The sequence below is a fragment of the Stenella coeruleoalba genome, assembly GCF_951394435.1.
Source record: "Stenella coeruleoalba genome assembly, chromosome: 12".
Taxonomy (NCBI): Eukaryota; Metazoa; Chordata; class Mammalia; order Artiodactyla; family Delphinidae; genus Stenella; species Stenella coeruleoalba.
Window position 1 is genome coordinate 69,947,126 of NC_137158.1, and position 14,654 is coordinate 69,961,779.

Below are 14,654 nucleotides of genomic sequence, written 5' to 3' on the forward strand. Positions count from 1 at the left end.
CAGGATAATAGGAGTTAGAATTTATAAAAAGCTGATCAGGGGACTTCCATGGGCGCAGTGGTTAAGAATCCGCCTGCCAATGCAGGGGACCCGGGTTCGAGCCCTGGGCCAGGAAGATCCCACAGGCCGCACGGAGCAACTATGCCCATGTGCCACAACTACTGAGCCTGCTCTCTAGAGCCCACGAGCCACAACTACTGAGCCCATGTGCCACAGCTACTGAAGCCCATGCGCCTAGAGCCCGTGCTCCGCAACAAGAGAAGCCACCGCAATGAGAAGCCCGCGCACCACAACGAAGAGTGGCCCCTGCTCACTGCAACTAGGGAAAGCCCGCGCACAGCAACAGACCCAACTCAGCCATAAATGAATAAAGAAATAAATAAAAAGCCGATCAATAATATGAAAATGTTTGAACTGTGACATCACAAGAGTAAGTTTGTGGCCTTTCAAGATAACAACTTGTAAAGAGAACAGGGTCCTTCTTGTACCAATGCTTTATAATTAAATGTCATATGCAAATATTTGTCAGGCTCTACAAGTATAAACTTCCTATCTTGACAGGAAACTACTGAATATTATGCATAGCTTAAAAATAATAAAATAGGGTAATGGTAGTCTTGGATTCTCTGTATAAATCCTGCCATTCTGTTTTCTACCATCAGACTCCTCTCTTCAAAATATGCAAGGTATCTCGAACTGCAGCATGCAAGTCACTCATTTGTCATAGTTTGAAACATCCATTTGTAATCAGAGTAACAGTTGACTTGCTTTCGATAGCAGAATTGAAAATCACTGGAATTAATAAAATAGGACTATTAGAAATGGAAAATGAACTGGATCTAGAGTGTAATAACTTCACCCTCATATAAATATTGAGCATCTTTATGATCTACATGTGTTATAAAGAATGGACAAGATGTCCTCATACACTAGCAGCTTTGTTGTAAAGATTATATATATATATATATATATATATATATACTGGTGAGAAAGAAGACTTTCCGAACGGATGATCTGAGTGGGACTGCATAGGATGCTTTAATACTAGTGATATCCTAAAAAATGAGGAGTGAGAGACAAGTCCCCAAAACTGTCATTTTTTAATTCTTGATATTTATTTTTTAAGTATTTTATACCCCAATTTAATTGCAACATCCCTAGCCACTTCTTGGACCTTTTCTGTTTTTCCTAATCTATAGATATATAGATACATTTTCATGGTCCTATAGCAAACTCTTTAGACATAACCCTCTCTCAGTTTCCCAGCATCCCATAACATTCTATAGTGGGTAAAAAGAACAAAGCATGCAAATTACACATATACATACATATATATAAATGCATGTATATATATTAATAATATATATCTTTATCTCTCTATTTTCAGATAGGCCCAGCTATTTGCATGTGCTCAGTCTCGCTATCCCAAACAGAGATGCACCTAAAGCCATTTAACAGGAACATGCATGGACTGAATGTGTTTCTATGTCAGGATCTTTATACTTCCCCATCGATGTGGTCTCCACTTATATGCCCCTTTTACCTGTAGGGTACCCACACTTGGAGATTTGTTCTAAGCCACCATAAATCTATTATGGAACAAGGTAGGAAAAGAATGAAAGAGGGAACGAATACATATCCACACGTACCAAAGCTCACTGGCTGACACTGAGCAGTGCCTCAGTTTTCTAAGTTTTCTTGGAGATAGATACCTCATATCTGTTCTACATTCATGCCCCTCTGTTTCTTCGTTTGTTTACTGTGTGGGCACCAATCTGGATCTGACCACACTTTGCTCAATAGTCTTCCCACAGCAAACATGTTCAACCAACATAACAATACCTGTTGGCATAACACTTTTCTTTTTTTTTGGCCTCGCCACCAGCTGGTGGGATCTCAGTTCCCCGACCAGGGATCGAACCCGGCCCTGGCAGTGAAAGCCTAGAATCCTAACCACTAGCCCACCAGGGAACTCCCCTACAAGATGCTTTGATTTCATATTTTTATGACAATTCTGTGAAGTAATATTACCATCTTATTTTTTCTAAGAAGTGGAAGCTAAGAATGCAGTGCTGTGCTGGGTGCTGGGCCCAGAGTAGGGGGCAGCGTCCTGGGAGCAGGGTAACGTCTTGGTGAGAGGAAAAGAACTGGGATTGGAGAAAAAGCTACTTGGGGAGAAGCAGATCATCCAAGGGAATGGTCAGTCTGAAAAGGTTGCACAGAGAGAGAATGAAGATCTGAGTCATAGGGACTGAAGTGGGCAGAACTGGAGGCAAATCGAGACCAGGATTGGCTGCCACGAGGTGGGGCCAGGAAGACTCTGTACCTTATTAAAGGTACAGACCAAGGTGGGATGCAAAGAAAGTTGTAAAACTTTTTAAGAAGGGATTTTTTTTCCTTTTTATTCTTCCATTCAAATAAAACAGATTATTTTAAAAATTGTGGACAAAATGTGTTGGCTTGGGTTTCAGTTGTACGTATTCCTCTCTCACGCGGCATCTAGTGGGGTAATTTATGCAAAATACTTAGCTCCCTGCTTCTAGTCATAAAAGGCTGTGTTTCAGGTGCTGGCTTTGAGCAACAGTCCTAAACTGTCCTCAATCACTGAGGTCTCTTTTTATGAGGCTCCCCTGAGATGCCTCTGTCCATTCTCCTGAGTAGGTTGGGGCATCCCCTCATCCCACACACACATACAGACTCCTTAGGGATCCATAATACTCACTCAATACAAAAATGTTCAACTGGGCTTCCCTGGTGGCGCAGTGGTTGAGAGTCCGCCTGCCGATGCAGGGGACACGGGTTCGTGCCCCGGTCCGGAAGGATCCCACGTGTCGCGGAGCGGCTGGGCCCGTGAGCCATGGCTGCTGAGCCTGCGCGTCCGGAGCCTGTGCCCCGCAAGGGGAGAGGGCACAACAGTGAGAGGCCTGCGTACCGCATAAAAAAAAAAAAAAGTGTTCAACTGCAGGTATACTGTGCAGAGAAATAACTGGCAAGGCCATTCCTTCTGCTGCAGGAGTTGAAGATCAAGGAGAGATTGGAGGACCCCAAACTGCCCTTTCTTTGAGCTCTGAGCTCGGCTGGGCTGCAAGGCCTCACTCTCTCCCTGTTGAAGCCGTCCTGGCAGACCTACTGTTATATGCCTCCCAGCAGCTGGTGCACCAAGTCTTTCAAAAGACGGTTTTGGACCAAATCAAGAAGAGAATCTCCAGGGGGTAGAGAGGACATACAAGGAATGTCACCCTTAGATAAAAAGAAATTATTTAGCCTGCATGTGACGAAACAGGAATTTCTTTTGCGGCTAGGAATGTTTAACTAGTTTATTCTTTTGCCCTGCCCTGTGGTTTTCCCTGGTCTAAAGCACCCTTAAAAGGGCATAGATGAGGCAACAGCCTCTCTTCACGATCTTCATCGCACTTGGTAACCTGGTTCATGGAAGAAACCTGTCAAACAAGAAATGTTACTGAGTGGCAAGATGTTAAAACATGCATAGACCCAGGAGAAGGTAAATCTGTCTGGGAAATGAAAGAAAGTGCCTGTTCTTCCAATGCTGGGACTCATCAGTAGGGGAGCGGCTAGGCCGCTGAGCCTGCGCATCTGGAGCCTGTGCTCCACAATGGGAGAGGCCACAACAGTGAGAGGCCCGCATAACGCAAACAAACAAACAAACAAACAAAAAAACCCAAAGTAAAATAAATATCCCTGAAAAAGAATTAAGTATAATAACACACGGAAGAGAGAAAATTAAGAAAAACTAAACGGTTAAAATTTAAATATAAGGGTTAAAATAGAAATGTCATGAAAAGTGAACTATTACAAGATAAAATAACCAGATTTAATTATAAAATAAAAAAAGCGACAATATGTAAAATAAAATCAAAACACACAGATTAAGAAAAAATCTAAACTTAACAAGGAATAAATATAACTTCAGTTGGATGTTATGTAATAATACTTTTAAAGGCAATGCAAATAAAGACAAAGTAAGGAAAATAAGATAGAGGCAGAACACTTAAAGGATAAAGAACCTAGGGGTAAGACAGGAATAAAGACACAGACCTACTAGAGAATGGACTTGAGGATATGGGGAGGAGGAAGGGTAAGCTGTGACAAAGCGAGAGAGACATGGACACATATACACTACCAAATGTAAGGTAGATAGCTAGTGGGAAGCAGCCGCATAGCACAGGGAGATCAACTCAGTGCTTTGTGACGGCCTGGAGGGGTGGGATAGGGAGGGTGGGAGGGAGACGAAAGAGGGAGGAGATATGGGGATATATGTATATGTATAGCTGATTCACTCTGTTATAAAGCAGAAACTAACACACCATTGTAAAGCAATTATAAAAAAATTAAGAATAAAGAACTAAAACAGAAATGGGGAAAATAAGGTAAAATGAGGTAACATGTAAAGTGCTTCTCACGGTAAAGTGATGCTAACACACTGCTCTATAAAACAAAATTTGTCTTTAGTGAAATTGGAAAACAAAAGATGAGGGGGAAGGGAGGAGAGAGTAAAGAGCCCTTTTGAAAGCAGGCTAGGAGTCCTTTGCAAAATTCCCACTGGACTTCTCTGTAGTTGAGCCCTGAATTGCTGGGAGATGGAAGGCACCAGGCAATACAAACCTCCGTCGCCCGACCCTTGTCCCATGTCCCAGCAACCCTGCTTCCCTTTGTGGTATCTCCGGCCCAGAGCTGTCTGAAAGAGCCTCACCACAATTTCAGCAGAGTCAGGGTTGGTTGACCTCACACTCACTCAGCCATCAACTCTGTTCTTTGGAACCCAGAAGAATTGCACACTCAGGCATCTGAAAGTGCCTGGAAAGTATTTCGTAATCCCCAATGTAAACAACAGGATGCTTCTCATTTTCACCCTCAGATGAGAAAATACGTCCTAGTGTTGATGCTGCTTAGTGATAATGTTACTGACCTTGGACTCTTTAATCAATAGAAACTGGTAAGAGGCCAGACAAGAAATTCAGGCAAGGCTTTGCTGGGACTCATGCTGCAGCAGGAGGGAGAGAAAACAAGTAACAGGTTCCCTTGCTCACTCGCTGAGGGGGCGTGGTAAGCTGGTTCCTTATATGGGAGGATAGGGGTGGGCCCCGCGGTTAGGTGGAGGGGTGACTTAGGTGGTCTGCCCACCCCCTTGGCGGTGCTGTGTGCACAGATCGTGCACAATACCCTGCTTTTGCTCCTGACACCTCAGAAGTGGCAGTTGGGTTTTTGGTCTTTTCGTATCTTGTTGTCCATAATTTGCCCCAGCTGCGCGTGTACACAGTTATTTTAAGTCCCTTATAGTTTCTTTGTATCCTGTTCCTCAAGGAGATGTTTGTCCAGGTGCAACCACTGCAGCAAAGGGTCCCAGGTCCCAGGTGCCAGCCTGTCTCAATGATACTCTGAAAATCTATGATAGGGCCATATTTCTTCACTGTTGAGATAAGGAGGGGGTTTAAAAGTAACCTGGAAGTTGAAGGGTTTAACTGATGTTGAAATAAAAGGGTGTTAGGATGAAATTAGCAAGTGAGAGATTTCTAGTAAAGTGAAAGTGAAGAGTCTATCAAAGACGAGACACACCTGAAGAGAAGGCAGCTTCAGGGTTCCACGCAATCATTTGTATATTTATTTAAATACAGAAAGACAGCAAGTGCACCCTCAGGAGATAAGCTCACTTAGGGGATAAAAAGGTAAATGATAAGAAATCAAGCCAGTAATGGGGACTCAGTCAAGGAAGCAACCTTTGTGGAATACTGTAGAACCCTTCACCCACTCTACACATACTGTCTGAGCCCTTAGGAAATGTTTCCTCAGAAACCTACCGTGAAAACAGGGCCATTAAAACCCGAGCATGTCTCACCATCACCCAGTTCTGAGACACACATTCAGGAAGTTGGGGTAGGGCCTGAGAATTTGCATTTCCAACAAGTTCCCAGGTGATCCTGATGCTTTGAGAACCACTGGTATATATTTCAAGATGTGTTAATTATCCCATACCTCAGGCAGATGGGAGGTAGATAGTCTCTGGCTAGCTCTGGCTCATAACGGTCTGTAAGGGCAGTTTCCTTCAAGCCCATCCTTCTGGCATCTTTGGGTGTTAGCTCCTTATCCATTGGCTTGTCCCCTTGTAGTCACAGGATGCTACAGCTCCAAGAACTTCATTTCACACCAGCTCATTGAAGGCAGGAAGACAAAGGGAAAGAATAGCACAAGCTTTCACTTCCCAAGACTTTTTTTTTTTGGTGCGCAGGCCTCTCACTGTTGTGGCCCCTCCGGCTGTGGAGCACAGGTTCCGGATGCGCAGGCTCAGCGGCCATGGCTCACGGGCCTAGCCGCTCTGCGGCACGTGGGATCGGGGCACGAACCCGCGTCCCCTGCATCGTCAGGCGGACTCTCAACCACTGCGCCACCAGGGAAGCCCCTTCCTAAGTTTTGTACACTCATATTTGCAGGTAAGTGTAACTTAATACTCATTTCACTTTACAATTCTATGTGTGGTGGGAAGGTAGGGTTTATGCTGGGCCTTGGAGGAGAGTTGGGCAGAAAGAATCAGGAGGAGAGAGACAGAAAATGGCTTAGCATCTCTAAGGGACAAGGGGTCCCAATTCAGTATAACTGGAATGACAGGGGTTCTGGAAAGGGGTTATGCATTCTACTTTATTCACTTCTATATTGTTTGAACTTCATACAACTTTCACAGTTTGAATGTCTTTTAGTAAAGATATTTTCATTGTGAAAAGATAAAGAGAGAGAAAAGTAGAAGCCACACAGCAGAGGATTCTGGGAAAAAGTGAAAGTAAATGAGTGGACTTGGAAAGTTTGGGCAACTCCAAGAGTTTGGAAACAAATCGAAGAAGGAAAGTTCAATGTTAGCAAAAGGGTCAGCAGGGTCTTTGTTTTGGGCTGTCATTAATTGATTAAAGTGCAACAAATATCTCGTGTGTGTGTGTGTGTGTGTGTGTGTGTGTGTGTAAGTTTTCATTTCTCTGGGATAAATGCTCATGAGTGCAATTGCCGGGTCCTATGGTAGTTGTATGTTTGTTTCTTTTAAGAAATGCCAAATTTTGTGCAGAGTGGTCATACCATTTTATACTCCTACCAATCATGTAAAAGTGATCTAGTTTGTCCCCCATTATCTTAGGCAATTGGTGTTGCCATCAGCAGGGTCTTTTAAGATACATGTATGGAAACAAAATATATGCCTGTGAATACATTGTCAAAGCTAGAGTTACCACCTCTGGCTAGTTTGTCTATTAGTTATCTATAGCTGCATAAAAATAACACACAAATATTTACCTTATGTAGTTTCTGAGGGTCAGGAAATCAAGGTTTCGCTAGGTGGTTCTGATTCAGGGTCTCTCAAGAGGTTGTAGTCAAGATATTGGCCAGGGCCATAGTCATCCGAAGGCTTGACTGGGCTGAGGCCTCAGTTCCTTGCTGGCTGCTCTTCCCCACATGGGCCTCTCAAAAGGTTGCTCCGGACATGGCAGCTGGTTTCCTCCAGAGGGAATCATCCAACAGAGAGAAACCAAGTTGATAGCAGCAGTGTCTTTTGATGACCTACTCTCCGAGGTTGCATACTGTCTCTTCTGTTTTATTCTACTCCTTAGAAACAAGATCCAGCCCACACTGAAGGAGAAGGGAATTAGGCTCTATGTCTTGAAGGGAGGAGTATCAAAGCAGTTCTAGAATTTTTTTTTTTTTTTTTTGTGGTACGCGGGCCTCTCACTTGTTGTGGCCTCTCCCGTTGCGGAGCACAGGCTCCGGACGCACAGGCTCAGCGGCCATGGCTCACGGGCCCAGCTGCTCCACGGCATGTGGGATCTTCCCAGACCGGGGCACGAACCCGTGTCCCCTGCATCGGCAGGCGGACTCTCAACCACTGCGCCACCAGGGAAGCCCTAGACCTATTTTTTAAACCACTATAGAATGCATAAAGAATATCATGGCTTAAATAAACACACACACAGTGAAAAATAGTTTAAGTAGAGGGAAACATTTCCCCATAAGAAGATGTCAAATGCGATTTCCTGAAATTCCAATGTTATAAAATCTATCTTAATATTGTCATTTGCTCTCTAATACTGTCAGTTATTACAAGTGTCATTGCACCCTGCCTTTCACATTTTGTTCTAACATTCAAGTGGATATTTGTCATGCCTTGCAGTTGCCAGCGTCTTTTGAACACTCTTCTGACGTTTGGGGAATTTCCTCCATTTTGAGGCCTGCTTCCTAAGGCACAAGCCAGAACTTAGACTCCGAGATGGAGATGGTGAGTTAGTGGGTGGTGATCCTGTGTCATCATCACACCAATGTCTCTAGACCCTGGCAAGAGTCCAAGTTCCCCTTCTTCTCTCAGCAGGGCAGGGCCAGGCCGGAGGAAATGCTCGATCACTGTTCTTGACCGCACGCTCCTGGAGGGCCAGGCCTCATGTTCAGCGGGAGGGATAGTGTTGAGGCCGGGATGTAGATGCAGGCCACTGTTCCCTCACTATGTTAAGTGGCAAAGCGGGTAGGGGACAATTCCATCCACTACTGTCCGGGGGAGCTCCCTCAGGGGCGGTCATGTTCTTGGCTGGAACTCAGAGAACCAGGGCAGCAGGCTGGGCGAAGGCCTCCACAGGTCAGGGCAGTGTTCCCAGGGATCACAGGCGTCCAGGAGGTGGCAGGGCAATGGGTTTCTCACAGTGTGACCCAGTGGGTGAGGAGCCAGTTGGTGACGTGAATGCGTACAGTCTCCTGGATGACGTAAATTCTCGGTCAAAGCTGCCTGCACTGTCTCAACAAGGGCGTGGCTGCCGGACGGTGCCTCAGTCCCCAGGCTCCCTGACGCTCCAGAACACAGAAGCCTTGGCTCTGTGGTGGCTTCCGGGTCCTGTGTGGTGGAGAATGGAGCGAAAGCCCTGGAAAAGGAAGTCAACTGAGAGGACGAACTGAAATCTCTTGTGCACAGGCAGGAAGGAGGGCGCTGCAGAACAGTTAAGATACGAGAACATAAACATCTAGGTGCAAGGGAGGGTCTGGGAACAGAGAGGAGGTCCCCGGCCCTGCGTCTGAAGCGTGCCCGAAGCCAGTCGGGAGGGCGAATTGTGCCGCGCTCCCTGCACGTGGCGCCGCAGTATAGACACGGGTCGCTACAACACTCCCTGCCCGTGTGACTTGTTGAGAAGAAAAGCGGCCCATAGGGACGGGCGTCCAAGAACTCTGCTGCTGCCCATGCAACTCATTCCTTGAAGTTTATTCTACCTGGAATGAAACAAACCAAAAAACAAACTAAACGCCACTCTCTGGGCTCCGTCCCAGCACCGCCACCACTCCCGGGCGCCTCCTAAAACGTGCTGCTAGAAATCCAGAGGTTTACGAGCGTGTTTGTTTCCCGCGCCCGCGCACCTCGAAACCTAAAGTAGAGCGGCTGGGCCCGAGTTCCGCCTAAGCGACCGGAGGGTCGTCGTCGTCGTCGTCGTCGTCGTCGTCGTCGTCGTCGTCGCCGCCGCCGCCGCCGCCGCCGCCGCCGCCGCCGCCGCCGCCGCCGCCGAAAGCGCGCCGAGCTCGGCTGCAGTTGCCCTGGCGGCCGCGGCGGGCCAGGGGCAACAGTGAGCTGCGGCGGCGTCAAAAGGAGGCTCCGGCTGGCAGGCAGCTCCATTTCGGGCTGGGAAAACTAAGGGAGCGGCGGCGAAGGGCCCCCGGCCTTCTTAAGGGCGGGCGCGAGGAGGACGGTGCAGTACGACTTGTAGGAAGAGCGAAGAGAGCATCGTGTGCCTGCACCAGGATGGCCGAGTGGTTAAGGCGTTGGACTTAAGATCCAATGGACACATGTCCGCGTGGGTTCGAACCCCACTCCTGGTAGATAGTTTTCCTCTTCTCTCATTAAAAAATTAATTTATTTTTAAAATGTAAATTTCACCGAGCAAACCGTGTCTTGTACTCAGGAATTCTGTCTCCTGGCTGAGAGAGGCGGAAGCCCGACAAGACGCGGCCCCGCCTCCCACAGACCAGAGGTGACTCAGCGAGCGGGGGCGCGGGCGCTGTTCCCCGGGCCAGGACGGGCGGTGGGGTGGGCGTCGCTGCCGGTCAACGGCTTCGCGGGGCTCAGGTGGGGTTGGGACTCCGGCGGCAGCTCGCGCCGCGGGGATCAGTTCTCTCGCTTGCAGGGAGGCAGCCAGCTGGGCAGGAAGGGCGCTTGTGATACAGCATCATAGTTAGAAAAGTGCCTGTGCAGAAAAGTCAAAAGTTCATCTCTACCTTTTCCTAGTTTTTCGCCAAAATTAATTGTATGCACACAATTCTTCCGTTAAATCCATGAAGGCGGAGACAGTATGTATCATAGCTACAAAATGGACTCTAATTGGTAATCGGCTAAGAATTTTAAAATACGAATGGCGCGGTCTGCTTTTTGTTTTTTAAATACTTTTAAAAAGTGAAAGTAATCTAAAATCTAGGGGGGGGGGGACGTTGCAAGTACAGTGGAAAGATTTTTTTTTTTCCAAATCATTTGAGAGTAAGGTACCAAATAGATACTCCAGTACAACCGTTAAAATCAGGGAATTAAGGTTGATAATTTACCACCATCTAATCCCCAGGCCCCATTTAATCACCAGCGGTCCTTTAAAGTAAAAGTCTCCTGCATTGACTTGTCACATTGCCTTAAGCTTCTGCGATCTAGCACGATTCCTCAGTCTCTCCTGACTTTCATGATCTTGAAACTTCTGAAGATGACAGGCTCGTCTTTTTGTAGAACATCTGTTTGTCAGTTTGGGTTTGTCTAATGTTTCCTCTTGATTAGATTCAGGTTATGCTTATAAATAAAGCAGGGCTATCCTGGAAGTGACACTGCGTTTGCATTGTAGTCTCTCAGGTGGCATGGTTTTGGTCTGTCCTGTTACTGATCTTAACTTAGTTCACTTGATAAGGCTTTTCTGCCAGTTTTCTCCACTATAGTTCACCCTTTGTGATTAATACATATTTTGAGGGGAAGTGCTCTGAAGTTATGTAAATATCCCATTCCTCATCAAACTTTCCATTTTATTCAATTATTATGGAATAAGGCATGTAAGTATGCACCCATGGTGTCCTATTTTAATTAATGGTTACAATCCATTTTATAATTATTACTTTTCATGCTGAAAGTGTCCCAGATTCGGTCAGTGGGAGTCTATTCAAGGCTGACCTTTGACATGTCTTCATCATTTTTTAGCACTCCTTACTTCCTAGTCCAAGATATTCCATGCTTACCTTGTACGCCTCCTGACCCAGACAATGTAGAATCAGACATTTTGAAAAGAACCCCAGTTTCCTTTAGTGGAGAATGCTAGTTAGGAAGCAAGATCTCAGTAGTAGGTGTGCTCATTGCTTTTGATGTGTTACTGTTCCCAGGCCCTCTCAGTAGAGAGAATCAGGGAGTATATGTGTCTGTGTGTGTGTCCACACCTATATTTATCTATATATATGTATCTATTTAGATTTGGGAGTTCCTACCAATACTCTAATTCTGATCCAACACTGTAAATTTTGTTCTAGTTTTTCTATCCGTATTTGTAATTCTCAAAATTGCCCCCATCCCCTGCCCCAGTGTAACATCTACCTTGCTTGGGCCCATCTAATGGATTTAGAATTAAATTGTTCAAGAAGAAGGGAAGAGGAAAAGAGAGAGTGTCTAAACCGTTTAGAAATAAGCATCCTGCCAGCACTGAGAACTGGCTATGCGTCAGTCGCTGTTAGACATTTGAGATGTGCAGATAAATAAGCCAGCCTCTCCTTCAAGGAGCTTAGATGGTGAGAGACAGAGGTTTTAGTAAACCACATTTATAATGAGGAAATATAAATTATGCCCAAGGTGCTAAAGGAGAAGTTCCAAAAGCCCTAACTCTTTCCCAGAGTCAGCTTTAGTTGAGAACTGAAGGAAGAGGGGTAGGGTTCAGGGAGAGGCAGGGAAGAGAGGGAGAGGGATACAGGTGGGGGAAAACATCTTGAAACCATGCTAAGTATGGTGCCTGGAGTCCACTGAAGGATCCAAAACAAGAAGCAACGTGATTAATGTTACATTTGAAAGTATATCTATTGATGTAGAAACTCGGTCGGTCCGTATATGCTCAGGACAGGGGGGCATGTTGAATTGGCAGAAAATATTTTTTAGGGGAAAATTATTTAATTCAGTCAACAGCCAGTTAGACTGAGCACAGTCTATGTCTCTCTTCCTCCTTAAAAGCTGAGCAAGGGGAAGAACAATATTGACTTAACAATAATAAATTAAGTCCCTAAATTGATCTATAAATAAGAGTGTGGATTTATAAGCTTATTTTAAGTTATTCAAAATGGATTTTTTCTGTTGGATTTCATGCCGAACTCGGTAGGAAAAGTATTGCCAATACATATAAATAGTGACACCTACTGGTTAAATTGAGGCAAATTTGTTTGCTAAATTCTGTCTGCCTTATTCTGACTGTAAAATCCTGATGGCTCTTCCACAGTTACTGTGTTTAGGAGCACATTAAGGCTATGTGTAATCCAGCCAGTAAATTGACCTTTGTTTTCTCTCTTTCAGTCATTAATGATAAATCTGCCATTGAAAAGAATCTCAAATCACTGACAGCACTTGCATGAGCTGTTATTTTAATTGTATGCATAGGGCTTTTATCTCATAGCCATCATCTTTGTTTCTTTCAATATAATATAGTTTATTCAAACTCCAAAACTCACTATGAAGTTGAAGAGAAATAGGGATTTGGATTAGTCATCAGCTTTACAGAAGTCATGTCCAATTTTAGAAATCTTGAACAAGAAGCTTTCTTTGTCCTTAGTAGCAAGTTGGAATTTGGGGATCTTAATTATTCCCTTTGTTTCACATTTTGCTTTTAAATACAATTGCAGCTATTTAATGAACAAATTAATTGCATGTCACACATTTGCTAATTGTTCAAATGATATAAATGATAATGCCTCAAGTTTTAATGAGTGTGTTCAGTTACAAAGATGCCATGTAAGAATCAGGGACATAATTCCAGGTCCCTTGCATCCACTCTATTACTGGATAGAGATGCATTGTGAACCACCCGGTTCATTTGTGAACCACCTGGTTTCATTTTTATCCACACAGGTTTTGGTGTCTCTGAACAACTTATCAGAGTGCTTGGCAGAGAAGCAATGATTGCACTGGGTCCTTACCGAAGTGAGATGGAAACTGCCTAGCAGAATGTCTCTATACATTGTATGCACTATATAAATACTTGTTGAATAAATGAACAACGTTGAAGTCCACTGAGTATATTTCACAGTTCATTCTATTTATTGTACACATGTTAATCTTCATTTAGGATATGTGTTTTAAAATGTACTCAGGATTTGTTTTACTCAGGTATGGTAAGACACTCAGATACAGAAATGACTGTCATGAAGGAAGAATTTTTTTATACTCACAGATTCCCTGGAAACAAGAGCCACGGCACACCATGCAGGGCCGCATAGGGGAGAATTAGGGTCAGTCAGGAGGCAGAGGGAGCAAGGAGAAAGCATGGGCAAGAACTTTTATTGTGGTTTTCACAGGAAGGAATGGGCAAAGCAGGGTAAACAGTCTTAGGATCGGCTACTTTGAGTAATTTCAGTGGGCTCTGGAGTGTAGGGGCTGCCCTGAGTATTCTGGTATTCCTAGGAATTATCTAACCCTGGGAGAAGCAGTCCCTCCCTGGTCAGCAAGGCCCCAGATGTCAGAGCATCAAGAATACAGAAAGTAAGAAAGTATAGTTAGTATGGTATGGGTTCAGGCATGCTCACACTTTTTTTTCCCTTCTCTTCCTCCTTCTTCAGCTAAGGTAGACCTTACTCATTAGGAGAATCAAGATTCAGAAGCCCGGAGAGACAAACACTTAAGTAGTTTTTGAATTACTTCTATCTGGATAAACTATATAATATACCTGTGCAATTCAAGTCTCAAATTTATCTTTTGGTTTAGGTTGTATTTTCCGTCATTTTATTCATTACTATAGTGTAATGAGGCTAGCAGTTCTGAATAAGGTTAACTTTTAAAATTGCATTGGAAAGATGGATTACTAAAAAGAGTGTTGCCTATTCATCTCAATTCCACAATCTCCTTTAAATATAAACATAGGAGTATGTGTATTTGTAAAATATGCAGTGTAGGTCCTAAGTGGCAACATAGAACTGCGATTAGGAGTCAGATGGCCCAAGTGTTTTTTTTTAATATATAAGTTTCAGGCGTACACCATTGTAATTTGACATATGTATGCACTATGAAGTGATCCCCACCACATGTGTAGTTACCATCCATCACCATACAGTTGACCCCCTTCATCCGTTTTGCCCACCACCCGCCATGCCCCTTCCTCTCTGGTAACCCTAATCTGATCTCTGTATCTATGAGTTTGTCTTTGTTTTATTTTGTTTGTTTGTTTTGTTTTTTGATTCCACATATATGTGAAATCATACAGTATTTGTCTTTCTTCTGACATTTCATTTAGCATAATGCCTCCAAGGTCCATCCATGTTGTTGCAAAGGGTAGAATTTTGTTCTTTTTTAATGGCTGAGTAATATTCCATTGTATATATAAATGTAGATAAAGATATAGATACCATAGCTTTTTAATTCATCCATCATTGGAAACTTAGGTTGTTTCCATATCTTGGCTATTGTAAAAATTGCTGCAATG

General features: G+C 44.3%; 1 protein-coding gene across 1 annotated transcript; it reads right to left on the minus strand.

Annotated features, from left to right (window-relative positions):
• Positions 1-5,678: 5,678 nt before the first annotated feature.
• LOC307195102 (uncharacterized protein) lies at positions 5,679-9,919 on the minus strand. Its single transcript, XM_079938851.1, has 2 exons — positions 7,291-9,919; positions 5,679-6,166 (listed from the first exon to the last, which is right to left on the minus strand). The coding sequence occupies exon 1, from the start codon at positions 9,635-9,637 to the stop codon at positions 9,323-9,325; it is 315 nt and encodes a 104-aa protein (XP_079794977.1). The 5' UTR covers positions 9,638-9,919; the 3' UTR covers positions 5,679-6,166; positions 7,291-9,322.
• Between the last annotated feature and the right edge of the window lie 4,735 nt (positions 9,920-14,654).

Excerpts from the sequence above, each read along its gene's own strand:
- LOC307195102 (XM_079938851.1), bottom strand. The coding sequence starts at position 9,637 with ATGGAGCTGCCTGCCAGCCGGAGCCTCCTTTTGACGCCGCCGCAGCTC.